We start from the raw sequence: 15,827 nt of genomic DNA on the forward strand, positions 1-15,827 counted from the left end.
CCGGGAACGGTACAGAGCGGATGTGAGATTAAGAAAGGAAGGCTGTAACGTTCCTAAAAAACGCGCATCACAAACATTCTCGCTTTTGAGGAAATACAATAAAGTATAAAAAAAAAAAAATTCCTCTCAAAATTCACTTGTTAAAAAATAAAAAATAAATTTCTAAATTAATGAGAGAGTTAAGTCGTTAATTCAGAGACTTTTCCCCCTCAAGTTCTTTATAATAAACAATACAATTAATTTATTTTAAAACAATGCATAGATTTTTGCCATGTGAAAATATTTATTAACTACAAGTAAAATAAATATGGTTTTGTACGTCCCTGTACGGACTGTTGCTACAGAAAGATATATTTAATTTATTTTAACCGTATGAAATAAAATTGAATAATCTGTTTATTTTCCAGATGAATGTGTGATGTTTGTCGTGGAAAGGAGCGTTTAAAAGAACCTTAACTATAGGTAATATTACTTGGGATGTCCAGGCTCTATAATTATTGTTCCATATCTGATACTTGTTTCAATTAAATTGAAATAAATAAAGTTAAGAAATAAAGTTGTGTTAAAATTTGAAAAATAATAACAAAAATCTTGAAAACATAATTTTATTCACATAATCCAAACACATTTCTTCAGTCATCATATTTATCTTAAATGATACATTCCATCCATTATCACCACTCTTTCAAATTTACCATTTAACTTTCTGGCATTTTCTTTATACAAATACAGTATACATAAATATAGATATACTGTATATATACATATACTTTATATAAATACAAAGTATTGTATAATTAGATAACTAGTGCTAACAAGAGTTAGATTCGAGTTTCACATATTTGCTTCTGATCTAATTTGCGTTATCCAATGGTGCGATGTTCTGTTTTCCAAAGACTCTATGAAAGTTTGGGATTTAAATATAAAAAAAAAATAACAATTTATCCAGATGGTTTGTAGAATATTTCATATCTAACATGTTATGGTTTTTTAATCTCGTCTCACTCACGTGTTTGCTGATATTTTTATATTTTAATTAACGTAATATCAGGTACCTGCAGTTGTATTCTAAACCTTGTGCCTTAAGACAACGACCATATAATTGCATAAGCTCCAAGTTAAGTCCAGTCCAGGACCTTTGATGCATGTTGCCCCCCCCCCATCTCTTTCCCCAATATTTAAAACACCTACAAGTTTTCAAAGTTAGTTTGTGTCAGAAACACAACTCAAACGTCATCCGACAGTCAATACTGTTGTTGTAATTTGTACTGAAATAAACAGAATTTAGTAAAAGAACGAGACAAACTTCTATGTCGTATGCAAAAAAAAACAACAGAAAACCCGTAAAAATCTGTTTTAAATTTCGATACTGGCTCAGAGCACTTCGCCCCCCCGGTCCCTCGACCTCTCCTTCTCGCTGCCCCTCTCCTTCCCTCGCCTCATGGTTGCTATGGCAACGGCCTCATCGAAACACATGCTGACGGGACTGTTTCTGCTGGTGTCCTCCCCGTCCTTCCTCATCTCCGTCTCCCTCCTCACTCCGTCCTTCCCCTGCTCCCCCGCACTGACCCTCTCCTGCTCCGGCTGGACTCTCGGTGAGTTCTCTCCTCCTCCGTCTGCGCCTCTCCGCTCTCTCTGCTGCGGATGCGGCTGCTGATGCTGATGCTGGTGCTGATGCTGATGCTGATGCTGCTGATGCTGATGCTGATGCTGATGCTGCTGATGCTGATGCTGATGCTGATGCTGATGCGGCTGCGGCTGCGGCTGCGGCTGCGGCTGCTGCTGCGGCTGCGGCTGCTGCTGCGGCTGCGGCTGCTGCTGCGGCTGCGGCTGCTGATGCGGCTGCGGCTGCGGCTGCTGATTCTGCTGCTGCTGCCGGAGGGTCATGGCGGTGAATCTGCAGTGCTGAGGCTTTGGGGGCACCACCGGCACAGCTCTCGCCTGGTAAACCTTTGGGTGTTGGGAGATAACCAGCTTCCTGCCAACTCCTCCTCCTCCTCCTCCTCCTCCTCCTCCTCCTCCTCCTCCTCCTCCTCCTCCTCCTCCTCCTCCTCCTCCTCCTCCTCCTTGGCTACTGTCACTCTCCTCACACTTGAGTGTTTTGACATCAGACCTGGCGTTTGCCGTTGTTCTGCGTTGCTCATCAGCGGCCTCTTCATCGTTTGTCCTGTTTTCTTTCTCTCTTGTGGCCTCATCTTCTCTGTCGTGATGCTGAGCCTCTTCGATGGCGGTCGTCTTCACCTGAAGTTTACTCGTCTCTTTCTCCTCAGACTCTCGGTGCATCTCTGTGAGCTTCTCGACCTCTATTCGATCTTCTGTCTTGTTTGTCCCTCCTTCCTCCTCTTCTTCTCTTTTTTCTCCTGATCCCTTCACATTCTGCTCCTCCTGCTCCTCCTGCTCCTCCTGCTCCTCTTTCTCCTCTTTCTCCTCTTTCTCCTCCTCCTGCTTTCTAGCTCTCTCTCCCTCCCTCTGGACCTTCTCACTTTCCTCGATCACCTCACATACGACATCCTCAATTTCCTCCCAAACTTCTCTGCTACAACTAACACTATCCTCCTCTCTGCCACCTTCCTGTTTCTCTTCTTCGTCGCCAGCTGTTCCCTCTTCATCCTCTTCACTAGGGTTTTCCAACAGGTTCTGATCCTCTTGTTTTTTCTCCAGACCCATTTCTTGACATGTCGTCTCTGTCTCTTCTTCTACCCTCCTGTTCTCCGCCTCGTCAATGTGTTTTTCTTTTTTCTCCTCTTCATCACAGGTTCCAGGATGTCCTCCAGTCTCCTCTAGCTGACCATCACCCGTCTCCTGCGTGGAACAGGAATCTGTGTGACAAGGTGGATAATCAGTGGGAAGATTATCATCCTCTTCCTCCTCTTCTTCCTCTTCCTCCTCCTTCTCCTCCTCCTCAGCCTTGATAGTGATGAGATTCTCCGTCTTCTCACAGCTGGATGTCGAGGGTTCGGAATCACGCAGCTTTTCTTTGTCACTTTGAACGTCCTCCGGGATGTCGGGATCTTCTTCTGCTGCCAAACTGCAAATAGAACCAGTGAACAAGCAGTTAACACACATAACTGAGCATGAAGAAGAAGATAAACTGCTTTTCAGGTAAAGATTTGAAGATTTGTATTATTAGATTTCACTGGACTAATTTAGAAAAGAGTGGATGATCAGTTTTTTTATAGATTTTTATGATATTTACATTTATGGAATTTTGGAATCTGTTTGTTTTGTGTTATTTGTGGTAATTTTGTGTTGAGCCTCATATTCTATGTCAACATGAGTTTCTAGTTTACATTTTTAACAGTTACTTTGGGGAAGCTGTGGCTCAGGGTGTAGAGCGGGCTGTTCTCCAACCAGGAGGTCGGTAGTTCAACCCCAGTCTTCCCCATTCCATATGCTGAAGTGTCTTTGAGCAAGATACTAAATGCTTAGTTTGTTACATGTATTTTGAAATGTTTTTGAAAGTTGGATATGTTGCTACCTTTGTTTTTCTGGTTGCTCTTCTTGTTGATGATCTTCCTCTTCCTCTTCGCTCTTCACTATCTGTTTTCCTTCTCCCTCCTCTTCATCCATTACCTCTTCTTGCTCCTGGTCCCCGGGGGTCAGTTCTTTAGGGTGCGACGCCTCAGAATCCTCAGAGCTTTGCGATTGGTCAACAGGAAGTTCACTGAGGTTATCAGTATCCAGTCCAAACCTGCTCAGATTGCTTAAAAGGAAATCAGCAGGGAGGCTTTTAGCGAACATGCTTCCCTCCTCACTGCTGTAATCCTCCTCATCACTGATGTCTCCCTCCTCCTCCTCCTCCTCCTCTTCAGAGCAGGACTCGTCCGGCCCGTCGATAGGTGAGGTCATGTAAGGCAGGCTGAGGGATTTAGTGTGTCGCAGGTGCAGGTCGAGGCTCAGCGGCCTGTGAGGTTTGAACTCGGTTTGACTCCGGGTGCGTGTTTCAGGACCCGGCTGCAGGTGCACATGTTGCACTGCAGGATCCGGGGGAGGCGGAGCTTGAACCATGACCTCATACTCGTCGTCTGAGTCACAAGGAGGCTCGACGGAGAACTCGTGCACCTGAGAGATGAAGAGAGGAGAGAGACAGAGAAAGAGAACATTTTCTTCATCAACAACTCCTGGCTCTCTGGCAACGCTCCTTCAAACGACCTCATCTGTAGAATATACGACACAAACCTGATATGAGTTGCTGCTGTCCATGTGGTCCATGTCCATGTGGTCCAGGAACTCAAAGTTATCCTGAACGTAGCCAGACAGCTCCTGGTCGTCTGCCTCCGCCTCGGTCGAGTTCAGGATGTCGGACGCTTCGAGCAAAGTAACATAATCCGGCTCGGTCACCCCTGGAGGAGGATCAGCCAGTTCCATGCCTTTCATATCTGTGAATGAAACACAGGCTACGATCACAGAGGAGCCAAGTAGAGACCGTGCTGCACTAGCAACAGAATAAACTCAAATTGAAAGAATACAGGGTTAAAAGAAACCACTTCATTGCATATTACTAGTCTGTTACACATGGAAGAAAATAACATTACATTGACCTTAATGTGAATGTGACCCAGTGCCTGAACCAGCTGGACTTACCCACGTAGTCACTGCTCCTGTCGTCTTGTTGCTCGTTTCTCGTTGCTTCTTCATCATCTGTGTTGGAGTTGACTTGCTCTCTGGAAACACTTCGACCTACCAGCACCAGCTCCGACTCCCGTCTACATCTTTTTCTCTCCTCTTCCTCCTTCTCCGCCTTTGCTCCCTCACCCTCCTCCTGGCCAACCCCACCTGCCACCACTGTTTTCACCTCCACGTCAACAACTCCTCCCCCGTCTGTCTCCTCCTTTCTAACCTTCCTGACTCCCTCCACCTTCATATCCGTCCTCTTGATTTTCTTCCTCTCCCCTTTTCCTTCTCCCTCCTTTCCTTCCACCTTGTCCCCTCCATCCTTATCCCGGCCACGATGGATGACCCGGTCGCTCCCGCGCCCTTGCAGCACCCCCAACGCCAGGTTGGAGGTGATGTGTAGTGGCACAGTCACCATGGTGGGCCCTGTGATGTGCATGGCCGCTCTTCGTCCTGCTTTGGCCGAGAGACCCGGGGATCTGGACTGGAGACCCTCACTGCCAATGACCCCTAAGCCCTCAGGGTCCAGAGCAGTGTAGGTGCCCTGGGTCCCCCCGCTCACGCACCCGGTTCCTCTGCGGTACGTCACAGCGTATTCACTCCCCCCCATTCCACCAGGAGGCGCAGCGGCCTCTGAGCCCGGCTGTGGGGAGGAGGTGACGAGGGGAGACAGGTTGCTGGAGGGAGGGGTCTGGGGAGAATGTTTGGAGCCTGGAATATAAAACAGGTAGTAATTAAACACAAAGGTCACAAATTCTACATATATTATGAATTTTGTTTTTCAATATATTATAATTATAGTATAATAAGTTCACATTTATTTGTATTTGATTTATCTTGAATCACAGAATCCATCATGATTAGTGTGAGAAGAGCAGCACCTTCATTTGCATAAGACTGGATACTGAGGGAGTCCATGCTTCTTGCTGGTCTCATAGCAGGTCTGTCTTTCTCTGAAACAAAAAAAGACTTTTAAGATATATATATAAATCTGTTATTCTTTAAAACATAAAGAAGTACTGGAACACATAGAAGGTGATCAACATTAACATGACCCTCAAAAAGACAGAAACCAGAGTTGGATTCATTGTCATGAGCGGGTCTTGTACCTTTAGCTGAGTGTTTGTTTCGTCTCCGTGTGTCTTGGAATCGTCCTCCGATGTTGAAGATGGACATCCACTTCCTGCCCTTCAGAGATCCTTTCCTCCTGAGGGGAACGCAAACATTCACAGGTATGAATATTTTGGATTATCTTTCTTTTCTTATTTTATTAGTAGTACATTTCTCCTTGTGCTACTACGTTTTTTTGCTGCTGTGTAGAACTGAATTTTCCCAACGAGGATCAATAAAAGTACATTTATCATCTTATAGGACGAATCCTGCATGATTTACTTCTGCCTTATCAAAAATAAATCTGGATTGTGATGTAAGGATTCTCCTGAGAAATGGACGCTCTCCTCACTTGTCTGTTCCCTCTATTATCGCATGGTAGGGTCTCATGGGTTGTGGGCCGTCTCCTGGGCTGATGTTCCCATAGCTGTGGACAAGCCGAGTGGGAACAGACTTCAGAAACATTTCATCCGGATTGGACGCTGTTGATGGAGACGGGAGAGACTTCCTTCTCTCATCCGATTCACCTGAATACGGCAGAAGAAAGAGATGAGGCCGAGGTAATCGTGTGAGTGTGTGTGTGTGTGTGTGTGTGTGTGTGTGTGTGTGTGTGTGTGTGTGTGTGTGTGTGTGAGTGTGTGTCCCCTGACCTTCTTCAGGAAACAGCTGAGGGACATGATTGAGGATGAACTCCACCACGATGGACTGAACCCTGACCTCCATGAAGGCTGCCGTGCCGTTAAACCCGGTCGACTCGATGTCCTTTGACCTTAAAACACAGATTGATCCATTGATTGATTGAGTGGCTTATAACTGATTATACTGGAAAATGCTGAAAGGAATTAATAATGAAATAAATAATAAAGATAGAGTAAAATCAAATCTAATGTGCACACCTGAGCAGATTGGGGGCCCAGACGATGGCGAGGTTCCTGGAGTGCATGTTGGTCTCTGAGGAATATGAAGCCATCTTGACGAGGTGACGCATCAGGAACTCCAGAGTCCTGAGGAACAGAGTGAAGACAGGAACCAGGAGTAAGAGATTATCTCTCCTCTGCTCGGAGGCAGAGAAACAAGCTGAGGACACCACACCGACATAATGATTCATGTCAACAGTTATTCACAGTTACACAACCATGCAGTTCCCTTCCTGGTCAACTGGGAAATGTATTCACTATTTTTGATGAGTCATGCGTTCACCTCTAGCTCATTGCTTGTCTTGCGTTTGGTGGTGAAGAGGTCGTGCACGTTGGGTTTTTATTTAAAGAGTTTTCTCAGCTTGCTGTCGCTGAAAATGTCGCTAGCCTTCAAAACCTGCTAGGAGGCTAAATCAAAGCATGCAGGGTTTTCCCAGATTAAGATCTAAGGTCTAATATGAGTCTTATTTTCCTATAAAATGTATCTATATAAGAAGTTCTAGCCATATGAACAAACAGGCTGACCTTTCCCTGTATGTGGACTTTGTACAAACTAACTTTGAAGTGAAACAAAGTCACTAAAGTGTCTGGATATTCACTGGGTGTCAGCATTACTCAGCATGTTATTTCATTTCATCAGTTGACAAGACGGTCAGTGTGCAGCACTGTACCTGTAATGTTGTGGTGGAAGTTCCTTCAGCACATCTCCTATCTTCACCAGCCTGTCCTCCTCCAACTGGATGGCAACCGCCTCCTGTCACACAGAAGAACCAGTTCAACACACTGGGACAAATCATCTCTATGAATTCCTCCTTTGCATTTATCAGGTCCGTGCTGGTCTGTGTTCACTGGGAGGATCTGGACTTACTCTAATTTACTTAAAACTACTTTCTGAACTGTGTCTGTGTGTCCGAGCTACTCACAGCGAACTTGTCGTACAGCTGGTACGTGAGCAGAGGGTTCGGCAGCTCCCTGAAATAAGCTTTGCACAGAGAGCTGATGCAGTGGATGTCCTGCAGATACACATCCTTGTTCAGGTCTGGGTTCCCGTCACTCTCAAACTCCCCCCTGGTGGTGGGGGGGAACAGGAAGTGTTTTACATTCACAGATAAAGGTTCAAGGAGAGCCACACACACACACACACACACACAGAGATACACACACAGGGACACACAACTTGCCTGAGTTTCTGGATGTTGGACGACACTCCAGACAACCTGTAGATTCCGTCCACGACGCCATGATGCTCCACGAACTCACTGCAGAACCGTAAGACCTGAGGAACTGTGTCAAATAGACTCACGTTAATGACCCGAGTACAACATGAATCATCCAAAAACAACAAATATGAACACACACATTCTGATGTTGTATATTTCCTCTACAATCTTTCATTCGTCGCAGCCTAAAAACACAAATTGGCTTTGTTCCTGATTTCTCTATTGTTCTATGTTGACACCTGAATGCCACGTCCATGTAGATTAGCATTAGAGACAATATGGTGGTGCACAGGTATTTCATGTCCTTTTGTTTAGATGATTATTTGTAATGGAGCTGTGAGAGAATATGAAATGAACTGAATAGAAATCCATTTTGTTGAGTAGACCTGTTGTGGGATTACTTTAACTTTAACTGTAAAATGTGATTAAATAGGTTGATCAGGATATACAGACATTTCTATAACACGTAGTTATACACAGAGTTAGTTTGTGGAACAGAAAACAACACAGTATATTAGAGTTGTGCTGTTTCTGGGCCCGGGAGCCGTTTACTCACTCTCCTGAGAGGAGGCGTTCAGGTGCTCGAGCAGATCACATCCAAACACCTTCTCTTTGTTCCCTCCTCTTCTCCGAACTCTTCGCATCTCTTCCTGTCGGCGGTGTTCTCCTCACATCCAGACCGAGCCGCTCCGCTTGTCACCCCGTCACACCGACTCCCACCGGCTCTGGTTAATGTGGCAGTGCCGAGGTGGAGCACATCTCAGAGATCCGACCGAGCTGCAGCTTCCTCCACTTCAGTGCATGTTGTCGGCAGCTTCCTCTGTTAGGACATACTTTCATTTATCGTCCTCTCTGCAGCATGACAAACAACCAACGTTCCTTTTTGTGTCTAAATCACTCTCCTCCAAAAAGTGGCACAGAATCCTCGGTGCACGGACGTTGCTCTTCACTTCCCCCCCCAATGCACTCACATTATCTTCGAATAAAAGGCCACACCCTTGCCGCTTTACTTCTCCTATTCAGAGAAGTGAGCCTCTGACTGTTTCACTCCGCTCACACCATAATGTCACTCTGGACTGGTGGACGCACCGAAAACCTCAAATCTCGGCCCCCCCGCCCGAGGCCTGGGTTCACTACAGGCCGGCTCTGCTCCCCTCAGACGCATGTCACGGCCATTGAGGCCCCTTGTTCACTGCAGCGGAAGTCGAGCCTGAGCACATCGACTCACACAGACATTCAAACTCTCTCCCTCATCCCCTCCATCGGCCTGACACCTGCTCCTGCTCGCCCTCGGTCCGGCCTCCCTCCCTCTCCGTCCACCTCCAGGAAAGAGTTTCCAGTGTTTGGAGAAATGAACGAGTTAAGAAGGAAATGCGAGCGTTCCTACCTTCACTCTGCATCGGCACAAGAAGCAGCATATAATGATGACGCAAGAAACCACTAAACTTCCCCTGGTAACTTCCTGAGTGTGTCTCCTTCTCTCGTGCTTTCTCTCTGTGAGAGGCTCACGGTTTTTAGCCTCTGCCGATTGAGAAGAGAAACCAGTGCATCTATTTCCCGTGTGTGTTATTCACCCTGACAACAAGAACATGGACAGCGAATGTACATGAAGGACAATACAGCCACGGACAAAAGACTAATGTGTTTGGCTACTTAGTAATATTTATCACTAGATACTAATGGATAACACAGAGCCTGAAAAAGTACCACAAACTAACACACGGTACCTCACAGAAAGTACCACAAAGAGTCAGAAGGTACCAAAGCAAACAGTCACTACATTTAATAACACAAGTTACTTCAAAGTACCAACCTGTGCTGTTAATGGCAAATCACGACACAATAGAAAGTAGAAAATCACACAGTATTGTACATCTATCAACAGAATTTACTGCAAAGACAAAACACTACAAAGGAAGACACAAGAGGGCTAAGAGTACTTACCACAACTTATTACATATTTTACTTTATTACTGGGGTAGACCCAGAACTCGCTGGAGGGACGACATATTCCACCTGGACTGGGAAAACCTCAGGATCCCCCAGGAAGAGCTGGATAGTGAGTACTTCAGAATGAAAGACACAGTCGTAGTGTATACTATTTACTATGAAGTGGTATATCTTAATACCTTTCTTGTGTTTTTGCAACATTCAGCAGCAGTGAACCTCTGGAGTTCACTCTGGAGTATCTGGAGTATTTGACCAACTGAGATTAGAGTCTCTCATGCAGAGTCAGGAGTTATTACTGGAAGTTTTCACTTAGTCAGTGTCTGATAAGGTTCCTGTTAAAATGTGATTTCACAGCTCTCCAGAGTTCGCAGTATTTTGAGTTAATGAAATGGCCACAGAAGCAGAACTACGCTAGAAATAACTAAAGTTGATGGGCATATACTTCATTTATACATATACACAGAATATGTGTGTTGCATCTTTCTCTTGTTTACTTTCCTGCCCTTATTTGCATCTGTGGGGAACAGCGTGTCACTTCCTGTGTCTTAATATGCTCTGTGCTACTTAGGTTAGGTTAGGTTAGTTTATTGGTCTCCACCAGGGAGAAATTTGTCGTGAAGACAGGGAACATGTTGTATACATAAAAACACATACAGTACAAAAAGAACATCAAGTTACTTGTGCTGACCTAATTTAGCTGTTGTCTGATCTTTAAGAAACTGCTGGCACTTTCTATCCGTATGTATTTTAAAAAATAAATATTTATTCAAACTGGTGTCGCTTACGAATCATAAAAAATGCTAAATATAATTAAAATATATGAATGGAACAGCTTTTATTTTTATTAATTCATTTTGGACATTGGTTTCGTGAAGCACTTTGTAACCTTGTATAGAAAACTGCTATTTAAATAAAATTATATAATATAATGCACCATGTCAGTGGCACATGAGGAAATGCAATTTAAAGAAAAATAATAATCATAGTAATTATAATAGTAAGGAAAGGTTTCATTTAATCGACAATAAATAATAATAATAATAATAATAATAATAATAATAATAATAATAATAATAATAATAATAATAATAATAATGAATTAATAATAAAGGGCTTAATCATGTCTCTAAATAATTATTTTATTACATTAGTCTTGTTGAATTTGGGTATAAATTTACTTTCGGGCATGTTTTTTAACAGTGCGCGTGTAGTTTCACATTTACGGTAACATCGCCAGTGACGACACGGGCAGCTGCTATGGTAACCTCGTTTTAACTTCCGGTACGTGCCAAGATGGCGGAAATGAAGCGGAACGAGGAACACGGTGTTTTTAAAAAGCTCACAGACTTTTAGACGTTTGTTTTATTCACGTTGCAGAAGATGTTAGAATGTTATTGATGTATACCGGCCAGGCGGGGACAGACACCGCCCGTGCGAAGCGTACGGGTGAATAATCCGTCATCCCTCGGTACCATCCGCGGAAAACAACATCCGCCTCCTGACGCTTCTGTGACCGGAACCCGTCCACGTTCTCCTCCTGCAGGAGTCACACGTTGAGCTAGTATCTGAAGGAGCAGGAGGAGAAGGAGGTGAAGCAGGAGGAGGTGAAGCCGGGAGAAGATGGAGAGCTGCGGCTTCCAGAACCAGCTCCTCTCCGTCATGGAGGTGCTGGCCAAGGCGGCGGTGGAGGAGATCAACCGGCGGGTGGAGGACAGCTGCGCGGTGCTGCGGGTGGAGGTGAACCGGAGCAGGAGGGACATCGAGCTGCTGAAGAACAAGTGTGAGCTGATGGAGGCCGAGCTGAGGAGGAGCAGGCTGAGGAGCAGGAGGAGAGGTGAGGAGGAGGAAGAGGAGAGGTGAGGAGGAGGAGAGGTGAGGAGGAGGAGGAGGAGGAGGAAGAGGAAAGGAGGAGAGGAGGAGGAGAGGTGAGGAGGAGAGCTGAGGAGGAGCAGGCTGCGGCCCGGAGGAGAGGTGAGGAGGAGCAGGCTGAGGAGCAGGAGGAGAGGTGAGGAGGAGCAGGAGGAGAGGTGAGGAGGAGAGGTGAGGAGGAGGAGGCTGAGGAGCAGGGGGAGAGGTGAGGAGCAGGAGAGGTGAGGAGGAGGAGGGGAGGAGGAGAGGTGAGGAGGAGGAGAGGTGAGGAGGAGGAGAGGTGAGGCGGAGGAGGAGAGGTGAGGAGGAGCAGGCTGAGGGCCCGGAGGAGAGGTGAGGAGGAGGAGGAGCAGGAGGAGGAGGATAGGTGAGGAGGAGGAGGAGCAGGAGGAGAGGTGAGGAGGAGAGGAAGAGCAGGCTGCGGGCCCGGAGGAGAGGTGAGGAGGAGGAGGAGGAGGTGAGGAGGAGCAGGCTGAGGAGCAGGAGGAGAGGTGAGGAGGAGCAGGCTGAGGAGCAGGAGGAGAGGTGAGGAGGAGCAGGAGGAGAGGTGAGGAGGAGAGGAGGAGCAGGAGGAGAGGTGAGGCGGAGGAGGAGAGGTGAGGAGGAGCAGGCTGAGGGCCCGGAGGAGAGGTGAGGAGGAGGAGGAGCAGGAGGAGGAGGATAGGTGAGGAGGAGGAGGAGCAGAAGGAGAGGTGAGGAGGAGAGGAAGAGCAGGCTGCGGGCCCGGAGGAGAGGTGAGGAGGAGGAGGAGGAGGTGAGGAGGAGAGGTGAGGAGGAGCAGGAGGAGAGGTGAGGAGGAGAGGAGGAGCAGGAGGAGCAGGAGGAGAGGTGAGGAGGAGGAGGAGGAGGTGAGGTGAGGTGAGGAGGAGCAGGCTGAGGGCCCGGAGGAGAGGTGAGGAGGAGGAGGAGCAGGAGGAGGAGGATAGGTGAGGAGGAGCAGAGGAGGAGAGGTGAGGGGGAGGAGGAGAGGTGAGGAGGAGCAGAGGAGGAGAGGTGAGGGGGAGGAGAGGAGGAGGAGGAGCAGGAGGAGAGGTGAGGAGGAGGAGGAGGAGAGGTGAGGTGAGGTGAGGACAGGAGAGGAGGTGAGGAGGAGCAGGAGAGGAGGAGGAGCATGAGGAGGAGGAGGGCCTGGAGGAGAGGTGAGGATGAGGAGAGGAGGACCAGGAGGAGAGGTGAGGAGGAGGAGGAGGAGTAGAAGAAGAAGGAGAGGAAGAGCAGGCTGAGGGCCCAGAGGAGAGGTGAGGAGGAGGAGGGGGAGGAAGAGGAAAGGAGGAGAGGTGAGGAGGAGAGGTGAGGAGGTGGAGAGGAGGTGAGGTGAGGAGGAGCAGGCTGCGGGCCGGAGGAGAGGTGAGGAGGAGCAGGAGGGGGAGGAGGAGGAGGAGAGGTGAGGAAGAGGAGGAGAGGTGAGGAGGAGGAAGAGAGGTGAGGAGGAGAGAAGAGGTGAGGTGGAGAGTAGCAGGCTGAGGGCCTGGAGGTGAGGTGGAGGAGGTGAAGAGGAGGAGGAGGTGGAGGAGGAGGAGGAGAGGTGAGGAGGAGCAGGCTGCGGGCCCGGAGGAGAGGTGAGGTGAGGAGGAGGAGGAGGAGGAGAGTAGGAGGAGAGGTGAGGAGGAGAGTAGGAGGAGAGGTGAGGAGGAGAGGAGGAGGAGAGGTGAGGAGGAGGAGGAGAGGTGAGGTGGAGGAGGAGGAAGAGCAGGCTGCGGGCCCGGAGGAGAGGTGAGGAGGAGGAGGATGAGGTGGAGGAGGAGGAAGAGATGTGAGAAGGAGGAGGAGGAGATGTGACAGGTGAGGAAGAGGAGAGGTGAGGGGGAGCAGGGGAGGAGGAGGAGAGGTGAGAAGAAGAGCTGAGGAGGTGAGGAAGAGGAGCAGAGGTGAGGTAAGGAGGAGAGGTGAGGAGGAGAGGTGAGAAGGAGGAGGAGAGGTGAGGAGGAGAGTCCTCTTCATCAACTTGGTGTGTTTACTTTCTGAAACATCATTGTGTGTGTGTGTGTGTGTGTGTTTGTTTATCCTCCAGCAGGGGACCGGTGTTCTCCTGTGGTCAAAGTGATTCTCAGGAAACAAACTCAGATCAGAGACTGGGACACACAGAGGGAAGCTGAGGCCGCACAGCAGACACAGCAGGTGAGAGGAGGGATGGAGGGATGGAGGGATGGAGAGAGAGAGAGAGAGGGAGAGACAGACAGACACATAGACAGAGAGAGAGAGAGAGAGAGATATAGATAGACAGACAGATAAGAACTTCTCTGTACACACAACTTTACATCTTGTGTAGTTCAGCAGCAGTAAGTGTTTGTGTTTTAGGGCGTCGACCTGGAGACGCCTGACGAAGACGTGCAGATCAAAGAAGAGTGTGAAGAGGAGGACGAGTGGAGGAACGACACGGACACACAACTGAGTGAGTGACAACACAAACTACTGCAACACACACACACAAAGATCCTCAGGTTTCCAATCAGCTGACGTCGACCCGTCAGACGTCACTTCCTCTTCTACTTCCTCTTCTACTTCCTCGTCTACTTCCTCTTCTACTTCCTCCTCTACTTCCTCTTCTACTTCCTCTTTCCTAACTGACGCTCACATGTGGTTCCTTTGTGTTTCAGTGTCTCCAGCAGAACCGTCCCCGTGTTTCAAGTCCTCGCCGCCTCAGCCGGGCGACGCCTTTGTGGATCACTACCTCTCAGCCGACGACCCGGCAGAACCAGAACCAGAACCAGGATCTGAACCAGAACCAGGATCTGAACCAGAACCGGACGGGTGTGACACTTTTCCACCGGAGCAGCAGCAGCTGAGCGACTCAGAACTCGTGGTGAAACACGAGCTGGAGGAGGAGCCGGACGAGAACACGGCGCCGCTGGAATCCTACAATGCGTCCGTGGCGTTGGACGATCCCGACCAGCTGTGGTCGTCCGGTCTGTGCCGGGACGCAGCCGAACCCGGCTTCTCCTGCACGCCGACGGGGCGGCTGGTTCGAGTGAAAAAACTTAAGTCCAGGACGTTTCGATTTCGACGACCACAAGCAGAGGACGGACTCAACGCTCAGATGAACTCCTCGGGTCACAGCTCCATCGCTCACCAGCACCAGCGCCGAGACGAGGATCCAAACCCGGGCGCCGCCTCCTCCTCCTCCTCCTCCTCCCGCGGCAGCTTCGGCCTGGCGAGGAGGATGCGGACGCCCTGGAGGACCGGCGTGGGCGAGAAGAGGTTCAGCTGCACCTTCTGCGACAAGAGCTTCATGAGGTTCAGTCAGCTGAAGGAACATCTGAGGAGCCACACGGGCGAGAAGCCCTTCAGCTGCGAGCAGTGCGGCCGCAGCTTCACCAAGCAGTGCAACCTCATCCGCCACGCCGTGGTGCACAGCGGCGAGAAGCCGTACGGGTGCGCCCTCTGCGGGAAGTGCTTCACCCAGCGCTCCAGCCTCAAGTCCCACCAGAAGACGGCGCACTGAGCCCAAGCGGGTCTTTTTATACACGTCCGATTCCCCGTGTTCGGTCACTTAAAGGGGACATGTTATTAAAAGCTGACTCATTAGCTTTTAAAGGAACAGGGACTCAAAACAGGTCAATCTGAGGAGGTGCTGTTCTAGACCGGGTCAAAGAGTTCTGTTTCAAATGATCCTTGTGGTATTTGGACCAAAATATGTTACAGACATTTCATTAAGACCCCAAGGAACCATATCAACTTCTGATAAAATGGGCATAATATGTCCCCTTTAAAGAAATGTTGTAGTTTTTTCAAGCACATGATGATAAAACTGGTTTAATTGTATTTGTCATTTCTATTGTTGTTGTTCTCACTGCGTTTGTTTAATATTACAACATTTGATTTATTGTTGACTGGTCTCGTGTTGTAGCTCCGTGATTTAGTCCTTTCATATTTCTCACAGATCAAATGTTTTTCTTTCGTCTGACAAAACCCAAAGATATTAATTTATGAATCTATTCATGACAGAGAAGAGCATCAAATCCTCACACATGAGAAGATGAAACAGCAAATATTTGACAAATGTGTTTAATTGATAAATGGACTAATCCTCACAGCTCTAATTTAGATTAAAGGTTCAAACTGTGTCATGTTTCCAGTCGTGTGTGAGAGTGAAAATCTGTTCAACAGGTTAAACAACTTGTTAAATAAACAGGAAGTATGGTTAGAA

General features: G+C 47.9%; 2 protein-coding genes across 2 annotated transcripts; one reads left to right on the forward strand and one right to left on the reverse strand.

The window, feature by feature from the left end:
* Positions 1-622: 622 nt before the first annotated feature.
* On the reverse strand, positions 623-9,290 carry si:dkeyp-68b7.12 (rho GTPase-activating protein 31). Its single transcript, XM_061084559.1, has 16 exons — positions 9,249-9,290; positions 8,418-8,681; positions 7,823-7,925; positions 7,565-7,709; positions 7,313-7,395; positions 6,621-6,728; positions 6,375-6,493; positions 6,077-6,251; positions 5,724-5,821; positions 5,496-5,567; positions 4,585-5,325; positions 4,180-4,379; positions 3,479-4,062; positions 2,076-3,028; positions 1,846-1,979; positions 623-1,671 (listed from the first exon to the last, which is right to left on the reverse strand). The coding sequence occupies exons 2-16, from the start codon at positions 8,503-8,505 to the stop codon at positions 1,375-1,377; spliced, it is 3,900 nt and encodes a 1,299-aa protein (XP_060940542.1). The 5' UTR covers positions 8,506-8,681; positions 9,249-9,290; the 3' UTR covers positions 623-1,374.
* Positions 9,291-11,114: 1,824 nt separating this feature from the next.
* Positions 11,115-15,778, forward strand: si:ch211-155e24.3 (uncharacterized protein LOC100150696 homolog). Its single transcript, XM_061084560.1, has 5 exons — positions 11,115-11,638; positions 12,181-12,205; positions 13,692-13,798; positions 13,979-14,072; positions 14,278-15,778. Exons 1-5 carry the CDS (start codon positions 11,432-11,434, stop codon positions 15,120-15,122), a joined length of 1,278 nt encoding a protein of 425 aa, XP_060940543.1. The 5' UTR covers positions 11,115-11,431; the 3' UTR covers positions 15,123-15,778.
* Positions 15,779-15,827: the final 49 nt, after the last annotated feature.

The sequence above is a fragment of the Limanda limanda genome, chromosome 13, assembly GCF_963576545.1.
Source record: "Limanda limanda chromosome 13, fLimLim1.1, whole genome shotgun sequence".
Lineage (NCBI taxonomy): Eukaryota > Metazoa > Chordata > Actinopteri > Pleuronectiformes > Pleuronectidae > Limanda > Limanda limanda.

Coding starts and splice junctions, on each gene's coding strand:
- si:dkeyp-68b7.12 (XM_061084559.1), bottom strand. CDS start 8,505: ATGCGAAGAGTTCGGAGAAGAGGAGGGAACAAAGAGAAGGTGTTTGGA. Junction 4,380..4,584: donor CAGGAGCAGTGACTACGTGG/GTAAGTCCAGCT, acceptor TTTCATTCACAG/ATATGAAAGGCATGGAACTG. Junction 1,980..2,075: donor CAAGTGTGAGGAGAGTGACA/GTAGCCAAGGAG, acceptor GAGGAGTTGGCA/GGAAGCTGGTTATCTCCCAA.
- si:ch211-155e24.3 (XM_061084560.1), top strand. CDS start 11,432: ATGGAGAGCTGCGGCTTCCAGAACCAGCTCCTCTCCGTCATGGAGGTG. Junction 11,639..12,180: donor GGAGCAGGCTGAGGAGCAGG/AGGAGAGGTGAG, acceptor GAGGTGAGGAGG/AGCAGGCTGAGGAGCAGGAG. Junction 13,799..13,978: donor CCGCACAGCAGACACAGCAG/GTGAGAGGAGGG, acceptor TTTGTGTTTTAG/GGCGTCGACCTGGAGACGCC.